At 52.0% G+C, this 17,898-nt stretch overlaps 1 protein-coding gene across 1 annotated transcript in view; it reads left to right on the top strand.

Annotated features, from left to right (window-relative positions):
* FIGNL2 (fidgetin like 2) overlaps positions 1-17,614 on the top strand; it is a 42,531-nt gene extending 24,917 nt beyond the window's left edge. Inside the window, exon 2 of the mRNA XM_044994796.1 lies at positions 14,670-17,614. Coding sequence (XP_044850731.1) covers positions 14,681-16,894 — 2,214 coding nt within the window. The 5' untranslated portion in view covers positions 14,670-14,680 and the 3' untranslated portion in view covers positions 16,895-17,614. The remainder of the gene's footprint in view (positions 1-14,669) is intronic.
* Positions 17,615-17,898: the final 284 nt, after the last annotated feature.

Below are 17,898 nucleotides of genomic sequence, written 5' to 3'. Positions count from 1 at the left end.
ACAGCGGATGGGTTTAGTTCTGTCCTGCTTCAGGCTGTCAGCATAGCAATAACCTAGGAATCTGTGGGTGTTCCTTGGTCTGTGGCTGACAATATTTTAGCTTTTCATTTAAGAGCCTCTTTCATCCTGAATGCCCCCTGCAAACTGCCATTAGATTAACACAGCACCCCTGAAATGCATCCAGCCCTGGGGTGGAGGACAGCCATTCCCCACTGAACAGCATGCTGGACAATAATAATAGTTTGCACTCTGGGCGCACCTCTTATCAGAGACTCTCCAAGTGCTTTGCTAGGTTAGCTGAACCTCGCAACACCCTGTGAGGTAGGCGGTATTATTAGTATCATCCCTTTTCTTACCAATGAAGACACTGAGACCTGTTAAGAAACTTGCCCAAGGTAGCACACAAACTCAGTGGCAGAGCTTGGAATGGAACCCAAGGCTAATGGCTTTTAAGGTCTCAACTGGATGATTGACACACAAGATGGAAGGGCCAACCCAAGGCAAATGTGCCACTGAAGTCCCGCTTTCAAGTTTGTTGAGATCTTGTGTGGCGCAGAGGCCTGGTGCACAGGTGTGAATTTCACCCATGATGCATTGCATGTCACCAAGCCTTTACCTCCCTTGGAAGGAAGAAGGGCAGGGTGGGGCCCCTGTGGTTTTGGACAGCCGAGGAGCATGTCGGGGTTAGAGGAGGATCTGTCCGCTGAAGACCACACCCTTCCTTTTATGTAGTGATAACACTTGGATAATTTGTTTCCATAGCAAGCAGGGCACTGAGATGCCTTCAAGCCACCCCCATCTCCAGGCTGGAAAGTGACCGTGCCCCTGTGCCCCCAGAACCAGGCACAGATCTGCTCTCCTTTATTTGAGTCCTGGCTGCTGCACATGGTTCCGCTCACAAAGTGCAAGGCGCAGTTCAGGAGGCTTCTTGGACCATTCTCAGCCCTTTTGGTTATTAACACGAGGAGGCGAAACCAAGAGAACCTGGCACCTCATGAATACAGGCCAGAGTCTTTATTTTCACCCATGCCTGTGAAAAAATCAGCATCTGTTTGTCGATCAAGCGCAGTGTGTAACTTACGAGGTGGCTGGAGGACAATGGGAGTGTTTAGTGGTGAAATGCAGAGGGAGTCGATTCCTCTCCCGCTCCCCCCAGCCTTCAGAACTATCCCCTTCATCCAGTCATCCCTGTAATGGAGTTTTCCGCTGCTCCTGCCATATGTGCTCCACATTGTGGCCGTGCTGGCGAAGGATGCGTGGGAGCGAAGGCTTTGGGGGAGCGTATTACCCTCTGCTGAGCCGCGTGACTGTCTCCAGTCGGAGTGCTGCAGAATTGAATTATCGGTTTAAATGACATAATTGACTCAAGGAAAGGCACAGGCGGAACAGACATTAGGGGGATAGAGATACAATCTGCCCTGAGCCCAGGGGTGATCTGGGGATGTTATGGTGGGTAACTCGCACTTGCATTTGGTGCCCTTCTCCGGAGACTCTGAAAGCATTTGACAAACATCCGTTACACTTGTAAGGCAGGCCCCGGTCCAGGGTGACCAGACAGCAAATGTGAAAAATCGGGACGGGGGTGGGAGGTAATAGGAGCCTATATAAGAAAAACCCCTAAAAATCGGGACTGTCCCTATAAAATCGGGACATCTGGTCACCCTACCCCTGTTGCACTTTCCCCATTGTGCTTAGCCATGGTCAGTCAGCAAGCCAATAGCAGGGAGAGGCGTAGAACCCAGGAGTGCTGAGGGCCCCCCCCACTTGACCCCACACCCCTCCCAGCGCTGGTGATAGAACCCAGGAGTCCTGACCCCAGCCCTCTTGCTGTAACCGCTAGACTTCACTTCCCTCCCAGAGCTAGGAATAGAACCCAGGAGTCCTAACTCCCCGACCAAGTTAATTTTAGTCAAGTGCCTTTGAGAGGCTTGGATGAAAGGGCCATAGGCATGCAAAGTTTTATTACCAAAAACATCTGATCACGTGAGCCATTGGTTGCATTCAGTGCAAGGGCGTGGAGTCTGAATTAGACCATCTCTGCACAATTTAACCAAATCCGTTTCTAAACCGGTACAGAATGCATAGATGAGGCCATGGGGACACACTGCAGCTATTTCGTTGTTCATGAGGTTTCTTGCCTTTTTAATTCTCACTGAATTCCCGAGGCAATATCCCCTGTTCCATGGTCCTAGCACATGGAGGTGAAGATGTGTTCTGGTGCGTGTCCCTTCGGCAGTGTGGGCTTCTCTGGGTGTAGTGTGCTCTTGCTCCTGGTTTTGAAGGTCCAGAAGGCTCTGGCAAAACTCTGATTTGAGGGGTAAGCAGGACCTGAATGGTGCCTCAGCTGGAGGGCGAGAGGGGAAATGACTTGCCCCAGGGCACACAGCAAGTCGGTGGCAGAGCTGGAAATAGGATTTAGATCCCCCGACTCGCAGTCCGGCACTGGGCCATGCCAGTGCCTGTGGATGGCCCGATTCTGTGGGGTGCTGGATTCCCACCATGCCCACTGATGTCTCAAGATGGTACTGAGTTGTGGGTCCGTTAGTCACAGCCGAGTGCTCAGCATCCCCCTGCCCCCGCGCTGTGCATGGAGCCCTATGGGGCGTACAGGAAGACGTGGCTTGCAGTCTAAGCTGCATGGTTCAGAGAGACAATGCAAGCTGTCCAGTGGCCAGAGATTGGAAGTCTCAGAGCAGAGCGATGGACGTGCCTTTGGAGGGCAGTTCTTCTGGTTTAACGATCGGCCCAAGAAGCCAGTGCCTCAGATAGCAGCTGCTGGTTTTGCAGACCAAGGAGACTTGCAACCAGGCTGCTTATCCAAACTGCCAGCCCTCTGCAGTCTAGCACTGGGGTTAGGAAAAAGGCCTGCGGACAGATCCTTAGCTGGTGTAAATCTTCATTGCCATCAGCAGAGCTACCTCCATGTATGCCAGCCGGGAGCCTGGCCCCTGGGGATGTAGCTAGGCATTGGTGCCACCCTGCCCTATACAGCACACGCCCAGGGTACTGCCGCCTCTGGGTTCTGTGGAGAGCTCGGTCATTGTTGTGCAGATTGTGTGCCAATTGGGTTAACTGACCTTCTGACCTTTTTATGAGGCCACGTCTGTTTGGGGAAATTGTTTTGCTGATTAGAAATGGATTTTCCTCTCTCTAACTTAATCCTCCGAAATGGGGTGTTTGGGGTTAGGCCATGTGCATCTCAGGCATAATGTCAGATCCATGCCCTGGGGACCTCGTCTCTCTTCAGGGGCTGGAATGTCCATCAAGGGACGCCGTCCTCAGGCGGATCCTGGCCCCATCAGAGTCCCTGGAACTGGGGTGGCCTAGCTGGGATCTGAGAGCTAATAATATTCTGAGATTCCTCCTACCCGTTGCTCAGGTTTCTGTGGTTTCCCCATCCTAGAGCTGCCTGCGGTGGAGTCCCCGTCCCATGTGCTGCAGAGTAACCCTGGTGGCACCAAGAGACGTGGGTGAATCGAGAGGAGTGTGAGCCCAGCCCCCAGTCCTTTGGGGAGACGGGACAGGGATCTGCAGGCAGATAGCTCCCGAAGCAGAGCTGCCAGCCAGGAGCAGAGTGCAAGGCACATGGGGGTGGAGAAGGTGCCCGTGCCCTACTGGGAACAGGGCATGGGGACACATTGAGCTACTGGGCCAGCCTGGGAAACCTGCTCTGCATTCAGTAATGGGGGGAGGGATAGCTCCATGGTTTGAGCATTGGCCTGCTAAACCCAGGGCTGTGAGTTCAATCCTTGAGGGGGCCATTTAGGGATCTGTGGATTTAAAAAAAAAATGGTTGGGGATTGGTCCTGCTTTGAGCAGGGGGTTAGACTAGATACCTCCTGAGGTCCCTTCCAACCCGGATATTCTATGATTCTATGAGCCATTCCACCATCTTTCCAGCTGTGCCCCATGCTGGTAGGGCTGGGAGGGCAGCCAAGTGAGTGGCACAGATGTGGCAGTGCCAGCCTAACACCACTCAGGGTTTCCACTAGGCACTGGAAATCCCCAGCTGCACGAGCAGTGAGGCGGGCTGGGGACGGTGAGTCTAGAGCCTGGTATTGTCCTTCGTGTGTGTGGCTACTAGAGAATCTGGAGCACAGCTGCATCGGCTGCCCCCGCGCTGCGTGGTTCTGTGGCGTCGCACGCACGGGCTGCCTCCTGGAACTGTGCCGTGAAATGCTGCACTGTCAAAGGCTTCAGCGGCAGCCACAGTGGGTGCTGCTGAAGCACAGTACCAAGAAAAAGCTCTGTGCAGACAAGGCCTCCAGGAACTGGTTTCCTGCTCCGGCCAGATCCTGCCCTCGGAGGCGCATGCGTGCGCGTGGCTGCCGTGAGCTGATCTGGGACTTAAAGCAGACTAGCCACAGTGTTCAGCATTACCAATTACCCAGCACCTTTTCATTCAGTCTCCCAGGACAGGAGGTGCCAAAACTGCCCTGTCCCTGGGTGCTTTTAAAATAAGGCGTCCATGGGACGTAAGCAGGGCCTGATCCATCTGCACGAGGGTGGGTTTCGGGTTCCTAACACGCCCCTCTGTGCCCTCCACAGTCTGCCTGGTCTCCACATCCCACGTGCTCACCCTGGCTCTAGCGTGATCTGGGACAGCTGTAAGTCTCGGTGTCTGTGTGAACCTGCCGGGACCCGTTTCCATCTGAATTGGGCTGCTCTTCTTTGATATTTCTGATTTTCAGGATTCTCCAAAGCCTGCTTGTAAATAACCGTGTGTGGAAACTTGAGACCCAGGGCAGTGCGTCTCCCAGACTTGATCTGGTGCTTTCCTGAGGGGTACTTCCACCCAAACCATCCATTTCAGACTTTTTTATGTGGCGTCTTGTCAGCTGAGCCGCTCCAGCCCCACCCAGCTGGATCACCTGGGGATCGAGGCTGAAAACTGCAGAGTTTGCAAACTTCCTGCTGGAAAATAAAAAGGAATCAGAACAACAGCCGAATAAGAAACTGTTGCATGCCCTGGGAGTGAGGAGTGCGGTTTGAGAGAAATCTTTTTTATTCACTTCTGGGCTTTTGGGGGGATTTTTTCCCACCTCTCAGTCTAGTTTAAAATTCTGGAGCTTGGAGCAACATTCCTAAAATTCATTATTTATTATTTCCTTATTGCTTTATTAACAACCTCTGTGTTTAATCACCAATAGCTTCTAGTCCTAGGGATGTCCCAGATGAGGCCCCATCCCCGGTTCTGCATGATCTCTCGCTCTCTCTGAGTTACATTTAGCTAAGATTATCTGGTCTCAGCCTGACAGATGGGTGCGGCTCAGCTGCCGCCAGTCCGAATGGATACATATTAATTTTTCATTTGCCGGACGGATACTGAAACAGCACAGATGGGAAATGGCCTATTGGTCAGTCTCCATTTTGTAGTGATGTCCAGCTGCTCTGCACTTGATATATGAGTGGGCAGAGTGGACACTACAGAGCCCTCGGCTCACCGAGGGAGCCCGGTTCTGGGCAGTGGCGGCTCCTTAGGGGTGATTGGAGTTAGCCTAAATCCTTTTAACATATGTACATTGACCCTGCTTTGATTGGAAAACCATCCTTTCCTTTTGTCAACATCACTTAGGAGGGGGTGGACAATGCAGGAAACAAAGGGAAGCAGCTCCCTGATGGATTTGGTGAACAGGCCAAATTTGTACCTGGATATCCAGTATTGTAAACCTGGGAGTTCATTTCATAGCAACAGACCAGATTGCAAAAAAATCAGCTCCTGTGACTTGGATTTGTTATTGTTTGTTTTTTTGGTTTAACATCTAACCTCTCCAGTCCTTTTGCAATTTTTTTTAAAGTATTCATAGTTTTAATGATAAGAATACAGTAAGGGTGGTTTTTTTGTTTTGTTTTTCAACCAGTTGCATTTGAACAGTAACAGACATACAGTCTGCTCAAATATATTTGGGAGTGGTCTCACGAAACATAAAAAATAAATATAAAATATAAAAATAAAACACATATAAAAATAAAACACAGAACTCTGCTCTGTTCACCTCCAATTCTTCCGCATCTGTTTTGGAGCCAGATGCTCTATTGGTATAAATCAGAAAAGCTACCGTGACTTCAGTGGTGTTACGTTGATTAACACCATCAGAGGCACTGACACCATGTCTGCAGAATACTGAGGAGTGTGTGTGTTTTAACAGGTTCATCTTTATTTTCTTTATCTTCTGGGTGATTGTGGAGGAGGCTGTATGCTGTAGTGCTTGTGGAGAGGCAAAGCTGAGTGCAGAGATGAAACTTTGAAGATACAGCTCCACGTTGTAGGGGAGGTAGAAGACGGCTGGGGTGCAGTTTTCATACTTGCAGTTATGGATAAGTGGCCATTAAACACGGAACTTTATTTTTTGAAACAAACCTGAAGAATATTAGGGCGTTAGGATGAAAAAACATGGCTTTTGCACATCCCAGCCACCTGTTGGCTTATAGCTGCAGGGGAGATATTGGTGGAAAACATTTCCTTTTAATACACTGGCACAGACAGAAAACTTTGCCCTTTCTGCAAAATTCCCTGCATAATTACAAATTTTGCTCCCATTTGCCCAGGTATATCTCTGGTGGGCTTAGTGCCAATAACTCCTGATTTACACCAGCATGAGTGAGAGCAGAATCAGGCCCAGAGTGTGAGTGAGGTTTTTTTTCCGATGGTGCTGGAAACGTATCCATTTTTTAAACTTCGGCTAGGGTTTAATGATGCCACCCGCTAGTTGGGTGACCTTGGGTGAGTCATTTCCCCAGCTCAGGAATGAGGTTTGTAATACCGACCTGCCCCAGAGGGGCGTTGTGAAGGTTAGTGCATCCATGTGTGTAAAGTGCTTTTAGACCTCAGTCACCACAGGAGAGCAGAGCGCTCAGGCATTGTGACAGATCACGGGGCAGAGGCTCTGCTCACTGCTGGAGAATTACCCTGATGCAGCTGCCACAAGACTTGGCAGTGTAGCTAAACCAGTGCAAACACCTAGTGTGGACGTGTTGTACTGGTATAAAATGGGGCTTATGTTGGATGTCACCACAACAAGCTGCACTGGTAGGACTGCGGTACCAAGGGCTTGTCTACCTGGCACATTACTGCATTGTAGATTCACACCCTGACTTGCTGCACAGTAACTTGCTACGTAGACAAGCTCCTAACTGTGTAGACGCGTTTACATCCATTTGAATTTCTTTTACATAGATGGGGCCAACCGCATCACATTTTGTGGGCGCTTTGCTAGGCAGCTGGTCTGGGATCTTAGATACAGTGGTGATGAGAGAACCTGGAACAGATCCGTGTCTTGTGTGCATGTGCCCTGTCGAGGGAAAGGATTTGTTACCACTGTATAGAAATGCTGCTCGTCGATTTGCTTTTGGGGTAGCAGGAAGAAACTAAAGGTTATGTAACTTGCCGCACAAATCTTGCTGCCCCACCGGCGCATCTCAGGATGGGTGTGGCCTGGTCCTAGCTCTGGATTGTCCAGCACTGGGGCGAGGTGTGTGTGTCTGTGTCTGTGTGTTTGTGTGTGTGTGTGTGTTAAATCGTCTGGTGCCGTGTTCATTTTCTGGACACTGTTTGGGTCTAACATTTACATGTTAATTGCCCCAAACTCCAGCTGGGCTCTTCCTCTTTCTGGCATCCTGTATGGTGCTAGCGATTCTGTAATCCTATAAACATGCCATTTGCCAGCCCAGATTACACCAGTGGGCCAGGGGGTCTGGCATCTTGCCTCGCAGCAAGATGTGACCTGGCAAAGAGAATATCTGCCCTGCCCCTTTGTAATGCCATAAGCCAACTGATGCCGCGAAGCGGGAGCTCTGCTTGCCCTAGTTGATAGCGATTAGTCTCATGAATCTCCATCTGGGGTGCTGATTATTTATCCTGCTGCCTGATTTGCAGGGCTGTACCCTGTGTTAGGGACTGGAGTTTGTCTCTTCTCTCATGGCCAGGGTGTTGCGTTCCTGCAGAGAAGCGGGGTTTTTTTTCCTCCTCACAAACGCTAGAGGGAGCGGTGGGCAGGTTTTCCTGGAGCTGGACTGGTTTTGCAAAGAGGTGAGGGGTGGTCACTAAAGGGAGATCATCCGAGGGGCACGCATGCCGGGCCAGGCCGGGCATCTGAGTCCCCTTCTGTATCTCGTTCCTAGGTGATCTCTCAAGTGGCTCCTGTGCCCCCGCCCCGCCCCACTGCTCAGCCAGATGCAGATTGGATTCAGATCCTGTCACTCTGCAGATTCTCAGCTTGAGGGGGTTGCTATTGTATTTCCCCCCATCTCTGCCTTTGGAGTCTGCACCGAACTAGTTCCTCACCGTGCTACTGAGGGCTGCTGGGTCGCTGCATCTTCCAGGCTGAGGACGTGGTCGCTCCTGGCCATTGAAGGTCCCACGGCACCATTTCTTAGTCAGGGCAGGGTGTTAACCCTAGTGGCCCTGCTGATTTCATCCTGTTTCTCCAGGGAGGGGCTGCCTTTCATCCCCTGTAGCCCTTCCATGGGGCGGTTGTGAGGTTCCATTCATAGTTTGCAAAGCCTTTCTGAGACCTGTGTAGGCCACGTTTTATTACTGTTGTCGGTTTGTGTGCGTGTTGCTCTCGGTCTCACCCGCCCTGTGGAATATAATCCCTCGTGCCTCTGCTGTTGGGTAATCAGCGTTGCCTGCTTTCCATTTCCCCCTTTCATCTTCCCTGGAGTTCGCTCCCTCCCTCCCTTCCCCCTCCTCCTCTAATGTCACTCGTTCGTCTTCACTAGAAACACGGCGCTCAGCATGTCCATGGGGGAGCCGATCCCCAGCGGCTCCAGGTTTCAGTTCGAGGGAGCTGTGCCTGGAGCTGGCCGTGCTCTGCAGATCCAGTCACTGGACGTTGCATTGCTCTTAGGGGCATGAGAGGCTGCGTACTGCAAAGCACCAATCGGGCCAGATCCTCAGCCAGTGTGATTAACGTCCATGGAACTACGCCTGGACGAGGATCTGGGCCACCGTGGGTGTTGGTCTAGTGTGTGCATACAGGTTCTGTGCAGTGTACTAGTGTGTGGAGCTGTGTGTTGTGTGTGTGCACAAATATTCATGTTGTGTGTGTATGTAAAAAGCCAGGCTGGGCGTACAGGAGCTTATTAGATGGTCGGAGGTGTTTGCAGGGCATGTGTCTGCATTGTGGGCTTCCACCGTGGCCGGCTGTCGCTTGGGCTGGGCAGGGTGCATAAAGCCTCGTGGCTGTTTGTGAAATAACTCGCCTGGATTTTTCCGTTTGGACACCGAGGGCTGGTGCAGTAAAAGGGGTGTTGGGGGGACAGAGCGCTCCCCACCTCAAACACTGAACAGTTGGACACTCTGCTGTGCACTCTAGTTGTGCACAGTTAAAAAGCCCCCTAACAAAAGCCCAGTCCAGCGTTGCTGCTGAATAGATTAACAAGATTTCCATAATTAGTGCACCCGGGAACAATAGGATTCTCCTTTGCCCAGCCCCCTCCCTCCTTTTGTCTTGTGCTTCAGATAATGGAGAAGCAGGGAGGGTGGGAAACTGACATGCCATTTGGTCACTGGACAGTAATTTTCTCACACTGCCGAAGGGGAGCATTGAAACATCTGTCCTGCTCTGAAAGCTTATTCACGTTACATTTCAAACCCATGACAACTTCTATGCCTGCCAGCCCTGTCCCCCACTCCCTCCCTCCCTCTCTTTTCTTATTTTTAAGGGCATGTGTTTTGGTTTTAGTTTTTGCTTTGGCCCTTTTTCCAAATGCCTTTCAAGCCGCACATTTAAACGGGTCGTATGGAGGCATTTTTCCCTTTGTGTTTTTTGTAATTGTGTTTTGTGTTACTCTTCACACCGATACTCAGTATAAATATACTTCATGATGACAATAGTTCTGACACCAGCCAAATTCCAGAGCCTCTGAAGTTTGCCTGCAGAAACTTTGTTCTGCACGTCTAGCACAAAGGAGTTCTGGTCCGTGCACTAGCACAGGGCAAGTAATTATAATGGAACCAGGCAGTCCTCTTTGCGTGTGCAAATATTGGGTGTGTGCAGTTGAAAAGATGCTCTGGGAAAATCAGATCCACTTTGTGCTTGGAAAACCACCTCTGCAATGGATCCCGATCCTGCAGCCACCCTGTGTTTGAGGAATTTCTGGGAAATCAGTCAGTTCCAGGCATGGAGCAACTCCGGGATCAGGCTCATAAAAAATATTTTTTTCTCTGTGCTTCTATAAAACCAACCCCTTTGACTCCCTGGACATGCAGGGATTGGGCAGTGTGGATGCTGCTGCAGTATTTTCCTTGTAACCCCAAACCAGCTATATCTAATAATTTTACTCGGGAGGCGGCACATACTAGAAGTCTTCTGGTTATAAACTTGAAAAATTGCCAGATCCACATTTCTCTACGTTAAATAAGTGGATGGACGCAAGAGAGAAAATTACCACTTAAACTGATCAGCTCGATATTATGAACGATGAGTTCAGGAGTGTAGAGTGCTCAGCGCACAATGCGCTGTTGTAAGCTCTGTGGGGCAGGAGGTGTCTTTTTCTGTCTGTACCATGCCCAGCACAGCAGGGTCCTGGTCTGTGACTGGGGCTCCTCGGCCTCACCGCAGCGCCGATAATAAGTAATAACCAGAGTCACAATGGAGGCAGCGCCGCTAATGCGGCTCCTATTTTCTGATGTCTCTGCGGCCGTGCTGCCTCGATGGTGCATCTTGAGCCGTTGGCTGGATCTCCCTGGGACCCAGCCCTGCGCAATCCTGGTTAATGGGTTACTGTGATTAAACGATAATGCTCAAGGGCCTGGTACTTTTGTTCTGTCTTTTAAAAACGTCCTCCTTGTCCCTCCAAGTCTCATGCTTCCTCCTGAAATTCACTTTTTCTTTTTAATCGCTTCCTGCTGCCTCGTGCTCCCAATCGAAGGGGGATGGTTTCCTCCCCCCTCCAATCATATTAGTGTTGTGCTTGGAAAAAATCAGCTGCAAGAAGGGAAGTTTATTGGAAAGCACTCGCCTTTGTGTTCATTAAAAAGGGGTTCTTTTCCCGCGGGCTGCCTTTGCTGTCTCTGTCTGACCGTTTACCTATCGGTGGCGCTTTAATAATGGCAAGTAAATGCAGAGAGGATGTCAGATAAAGCCACGCATTTAAATCCTCTTGTGTAAGTTTGATATCCAGAGTGGAAGCACAAATGCCATATAAGTCAATTAAAGCATTAAGTAATCTAATTGTGCTGTGGCCACAAAGTGGCTTAAAGGCTGAGAGAGGCAAGTGAATGGCGTGTCCAGAACCCTCCCAGCCCCCACTTTAGCATTCCCCCGAGGCCTTTGTGAATGAGTAAAGGGGGAGGGATGTTAGGGAAGGAGTGGAGGTTGGTGGTGAGAACATACGCACACACAAGGACAACAACTGACAACACAGAGAGAGAGGGAGGGAGGGAGTGCCCGCGCGCCCGTGCACTATGAGCAGCGTCCCAAAGGCCCCCTTCTCCTGGCCTGGAAATTTTGGAATTTGCTTTGCCCTTAGCAAGGGTCCCTGTCTGTCTTTGTTCATTAGCTCAGAAGAAGAACAGTGCAATTAAAGTCACTTAAGAGAAAAGAATGGCGATGTGCTGCTCGCATTCCTCCAGCACTGCCTGCCCTGGATTCTTTCATTATGTGCGGCTTTTCCCTGGTGCATTCCTGGGCCAGAGACCTTCACTCAGTTCCGGTGAGAATTAGTGGGCCTGAGTCATGCTGCTGGCGCGAGTCGATGGAGTCAAACAGGAGTAAAACCCGTGTCAGTGAAGCTTGCTCTGTGTATGTGGATCCATGCAATGTAGACATTATGTCATCAGTATCCCACCGCTCAGAGACGGCACAACCCAGGGCTCTACATTCCGTTCAGACTCACTGGGCTAGACACTCAGCTAGTGGAAATCAGCCATAACTCCACTGATTTCCATTGAGTCGGTGAGGATCTGGTGCATTTTCTTCCACAATGACACTAACGCTGGGCGTGCCATGTAAAGTCAGTGGCTGCATGCTAGTGCACAGGGGTCTGTTTTGTTTTTTCAAGGCTGCTTCATTATTAATGAGCCCCAGTTACCCTGCAAGGGGGCTCCACTAGTCTGTTTCTCCTCCTGCACATGTCAATTGATGCGAATCACTAGCGTTAGCCAGGTGAAAAAAGGATGTGACAGCACAATTGGGCCCCATATTTATATATCTCTAAAGGGCCTGGTCCTATGGGTCTGGCAAAGTCTAGAGGAGACAAGGGTGCTCAGCACCTCACAGGATTGGGCGCCTCAGTTCCTGCCCGTGTAAAATCCTGCTGGAAGCTGTGTGAGTTGCTATCCCGTGCAGGTGCCCAGAATGAAAAACATCCCTCTGGGATGCACTACGCTAGGCAGCATGGCGCGTAGATGCCGCCTTCCTCTGTTCCTGGGGGGTGCTTGACCCCCGCTCCACCCCAGGCCCTGCCCCCACTTCCCCCCTTCCCCCATGCTTCCACCCCAGCCCCACCTCTTCCCACCCCCACTCTGCCCCGCCCTGCCTCTTCCTGCCTTTCCCCCGCCCCTCCAGCACCTCCTGCATGCGGCTGAACAGCTGACTGTGGCGGGAGGGAGGCGCTGGGAGGGAGGGGGAGGAGTTAATTGGCTCCGGAGCACCCATGGAGTCGGCGTCTAGGCATGGCGGCTTGTCCCATGTGATACCCTCTCTCCCCATCTACCCACGCGCACCCCAGGAAGCACAATGAAGGCGACTGGCTCTGTAAGAGCCCGATCCTCGACCCCCGGCATGAACAGATTTGGCTGGGTGGATTCCATGGAAGGTGGGAACCCTCCCCCCAACTCACCCACAGCCTGGGGACCAGAGCAGCTGCTGCGGTGCAGAAGGCTTCTCTTTAGGGCTGCTTTGCCCAATGGGTCTCCGCTCCCTCATTCGCACTGGCCGTGTGCCATCCCAGCACCCTTGCTCTGCTGTGCTCCGTTCCCCCCTCTGCAGCCTTCTCCTGTGCGCGGCAGAGCCAGTGCCTTTAGGGCCTCCCACCCTCCCCCAGGCCAGGCGGCAGGACACAGCTCTCAGAAAATACCCGTCCAGCTTTGTGATATTTCACCTACCTGACAGTATGGATTTAATTTCCCATGACAAATGAGCCTGGTGAAAAGAGCCTGCGATTCATATGGGCTCATGGATAATTCATAGTAAGTGTCCGACGCGTCAGGAGAGGTGGAACCTGCGGCCTGTCTGTGTCGTTCCGCCTGGTTTAGCCACGTGCCGATATGAACCAGTGCGTTGTGATTTACTCTGTACATGGGGTCTTTAGGGACAGTGTGGAGCAAGGAGCCAGCACCCCGAATGCCCAGCAAATTGTGATCTGGGTCCCAGCATCTTCACTCAAATCCATATCTGCTGTGACCCTTTGGGCTCAGTCTCCTCTCGCTCCCGCTGGCGTAAAGCAGGAAGGGAGCAGCATGTCTGAGAGGAGGAGACGCCGATCTTTTGTGTTCTGTCCCAAACTTACCTTCTAACCCTTTGAACAAGCTGAGCAGAAATGCAGACCGGGGTCTGCCCCTCGTATGTCATTTACACCCGTGCAAAGTGCTACCACATTAAAATGGCTTTGCACGGTTGTGAAGGCCCCCACAAGGCCCAGGGTAACAGACTAAGGGCTAGTCTAAACTACCACGCTACATCACTCTGATCTTGGTTACATCCTCTGTCAATGCACATTTTGTCACAACCACCTTAACTCTGACTTAGCAGGTGAGTTCTTAGGGCAGCGTCTGTCGTTTTGTGATGTACTTGCAGAGTCTTGCTTTGGGCCTGACTGGGAGCTCTAAGCACTACTACAGTGGAACTAATCATCATAATGATCCATGATTCATTGGATGGTTTTTGTGGTCGGATTTTGAAATTCTCAGCTAAAAAGTGGCTTAGAAGTGTAAAGCACGACAATGATTATTAGTGATATGCAGGGAATTGTGTGCATGGGTCCCATCGGTGCGAAGAGAGTCCATCCCATGCCAAGCCATCAGACCGGCGAATGTCTCCTCTAGGCCCTGAGCCAGTGTGTTCTATGCTGGTCCGCAGTTTGGTCTTGATCACAAAATGCTGCCTAGTAGGACTGGGAGTGAAATAAGCAGCTGGGCTCGGTGTTTGTGTGACCACTAGAGGGCGGATCTCAGTTTTGGCACATGGTAATGTTTATCATCAGGGAAGCGTAGGTCACTACATGTTTTCCTAGTGTAACTTAAACATTTTTGTCTTGAAGCCTGATTCAGTTTGAAAATAAAAAGATTCCCCGCCCCCATCATAGGGCATAGAAACGCTCCTAAAGAGAAGCCGACCCAGCCTCAAAGGGGGCTCTATGAACATCACGGAGCCTTTTGCTAAAATATTCAAACTTTAGTGCCTGAAGGCAGGCCCTGGACTACCACTGGCCTGCTTGTCCAAGGTGCTAATTGCCCTCAGCTCCTGTGAACTTTAGTGGGGAGTTTGCCTGCTCTGCAGGTCTAGAGATTGGGCCAGTTTATTTAGGTGAGGGGTTCTTGGCCTCTTCCGTGCTGAAGACACCCCAGGGAGCCCTATCGCGTAGCCGCGACCCTCTTTACATTTAGCAGACTGAGAAGGGCCGGGTGCTGAGCCTTGTACGTTTAAACCTGCCTCCATTTCAGCAGGACCGCTCTACTCCAGAGCCACACTTAACCCTTTCTACCTCTGTTTCCCTGTCCCCAGCTCTGTTGAAGATGCACTGGACACCAGAGCATGCCCAGCCCCTGAACCAGTGGCCAGAGCAGCACCTCGATGTCTCCTCCACCACCTCCTCACCAGCCCACAAATCTGACCTCTACCACAGCAGCCGGCAGCGCTTCCACTACGCCTGGGCCAACGACGACATCTCCGCGCTGACGGCCTCCAACCTCCTCAAGAGGTATGCGGAGAAGTACTCAGGGGTGCTGGACTCACCCTATGAGAGGCCGGTGCTGAACAGCTATGGGGATGGAGCCTTTGGGCCGCTCAATGGGCAGAAAGGTGACGTGGAGCCGTGGCCGATGTCGCACAGCTCGGACGGCGCCTACCCCCTGAATGCCATGCACGACGGACTGTCTGGCTCCAAGGGGGTCGTTCCTTCCGCCCCCGGAAACGGGCCTGTAGGGCTTGGCAGCTCCCCTGTTGTCCCGGGCAACCTCGCAGACCCCATTTATTCCACTAACTCATGTGGGGGAGCCACCGGCTCCAGCGGCCTTGGCTCGGCTCAGGAGTATACCTCAGGCTACAGTGGCACCTACCTGCCATCAGGCTACTGCAGCCAGCCCACTCCAGCACTTCCCCCTCCCCACCCGTCAGCCCTGCACAGCTCAGGACTCCTGCAGCCCACGCACCCTTCCTCTGCGCTGGTCCCCAGCTACAGCGCCTCAGGTCCCATGTACAACTACGCTTCAGGCGGCTACCCGCCTCAGCCCGGCTACGGGGGGATCCACCCTTCGCACCCGTCCGCCTCCTACCTGCCCTCGGGCATTGCTGCACCCACCCCCATCCCCCCGCCGCCCCCCTCCTCCCGGCCCCCAGGCATCCCTGGTTATAGCTACCAGAGCTCCAGCCTGCCCCCCCTCCCGGTGCCCCCGCTCAGCAGCGACTCGGGCTCCCTGAAACGAAAGGCCTTTGATATCCCCGGGGGGGAGGACGAAGCTGAGGGCAGGTACAGGAAATACAGCTATGAGCAACCAAAGTCCACCCCTGAGTCGCCCTACCAGATGTCCGACAACGGCGAATGTGGCGGCAGCAGCTTCAGCCGAAGCACCGAGACCTCCCAGCTGCCCTTCAAGGCTGGGAAAAGGCCGACGGGAGCAGCGGCGACTGTGGCCTTGGAGGAGCATGTAGGGAAGTACAGCAGCCAGCCCATGAAAGGCCTGGTCTCCCCTCCGTACGGTGCCGGGGAAGCCCCTCTGAGGCCCGGGGAGAGCTTTGAGAAGTTCACCCCGCCCCTCGCCAATGGCGAGCGCGCAGGCGGTGAGCAGGGCCATGCCTTTGCCCATGGGATGCAGGCCAAGCCGCAGGTGTTCAGCAGCCAGCCTGTGGAAGAGCAGCTGAAAAACGTAGACCCCCTGATCCTAGAGCTGGTGAACAGCAAAATCGTCGACTGCAGCCCTCCCGTCCAGTGGACGGACATTGCCGGCCAGGTCTCGGTCAAAGCCGCCATCGAGGAAGAGCTGGTGTGGCCTATCCTGAGGCCTGGGGCATACACTGGGGAGAGCCGGCCGCCCAGGACCATCCTGCTGTTTGGGCCTCGTGGAGCAGGGAAAACTCTGCTGAGCAGGTGCATCTCCACCCAGCTGGGCTCAACCTTCCTGAATCTCAGTGGGACGGCCCTGCTTTCCAAGTGGAAGGGCGAAGCTGAGAAGATCCTGCAGACGGTCTTCTTCGTGGCTAGCTGCCGTCAGCCGTCAGTGGTGCTCATCTCCGAGGTGGAGTCCCTCCTCGTGGCCTGCGCTGGTGAAGAAGCCACCCAGGTGAGCGGCCTCAAGTCTCAGCTGCTTTCCTACTTGGACAACATAGCTACCTCAGCCGAGCAGAACGTCATCGTCATCGGGACGACCACTCGGCCCAGCAATGTGGATGAAGCCTCCCAGAGGAGGTTCACCAAGCGGTTCTACATTTCCCCGCCTGACAGCATCGCCCGGCGGCAGATCCTCCACCACACCTTGGCCCAGCAGAACTACTGCCTCAGTGAACGGGAGATGGCCTCCCTCGTGCAGCACACCGAGAGCTACTCAGGCAGCGAGCTCATCCAGCTGTGCCAGCAGGCCGGCCCCACCAAACTCCACAACCTGCCAGGCCAGCTGCAGCCCACCTCCTACAAAGACTTCGAGAACGCCTTCTGCAAAATCCGCCCCACCGTCTCCCAGAAGGAGCTGGACTTGTACGTGGAGTGGGACAAAATGTACGGGTCCAGGCACTGACGGCGCGTGGGAGGGGTGGGCTGGGGGAGCCAAGCCCCCAGCCTCAGACTCCAGTGGCATTTTTTTTGTTGATGCTGGTGTTGGTTGTATGCCAGCTTGACCTCTGAGTGGAAGATTCGGGGGAATTATTTTGTATTTGTTCAGATCTGTTGCTCTGTAGTCTCTGGTCTAGCTCCAGCTGCTAAGGATGGAATAACAGATCGCCCACGAATTCAGTCAGTGTCTTTTGTCTTTCTCCTATGTCCAAGCTGATCTGAAGGTGAAATACTTGATCCAAGAAAAGACCCGAACACACACAAATTCCTTTACAGGCTTTTCTATGACGGACTTGACTGATTTTGTTTGGTTTTGTTTTTGTTTTTGGAAGTAGTCGCTCACTGAACTCAGGATAATCTATTTATTATTCGTCTACTTTCCCGTTCATCCGTTTTGAGACCAGCAACGTAAAGGATGCAGCCAGGTGGCGATACGTTCGGTTTTAGCCTTCTCATGCGTGATACGACAGCTCTCTAGTCGATTTACAGAGACCTGATTTTTGTTGTTGTTGTTGTTCCTAATAGAAATTTTTCAGCCATCATTTAACAAAACAGTCCCTGTTGGATGTGGCATTATGGGCAATTTTTCTGTTCTGAACTGTGCCATACTAAGGACTCGTTCCGCAGAAAACCCAACATCTTTTCAAGCCAGCATGAGGAATTTATTATTAGGAATAAATGGCGCAGGGAGATGGGAGGAGGGAGGGAAGGTTTTGGAGTAAAAAAAAAATGTAGATTGTTTAATATACTAGACCTCATTTTTATTTTTGTAATGTATGTAGTATTTTTTTGTTTTTTCTTTTTAACTACTCAGGAAAAAATTTACCTCAGAAAAAACAAACAAACCCGAATGTGTTTTTAAAAACTCTTTTATCTTCTCAAGAAAGGGAAGGGGAAAAAAAAGATCTTAAGAGTTTGCCAAACTCAATACAAAGCTGCATTATGTGTTTGCTTCCAAAAAAGGATGAC

The sequence above is a fragment of the Mauremys mutica genome, chromosome 20, assembly GCF_020497125.1.
Source record: "Mauremys mutica isolate MM-2020 ecotype Southern chromosome 20, ASM2049712v1, whole genome shotgun sequence".
Lineage (NCBI taxonomy): Eukaryota > Metazoa > Chordata > Testudines > Geoemydidae > Mauremys > Mauremys mutica.
The sequence above is the reverse complement of the archived record's forward strand: the minus strand, read 5'-3'. Positions and strand labels throughout refer to the sequence as shown.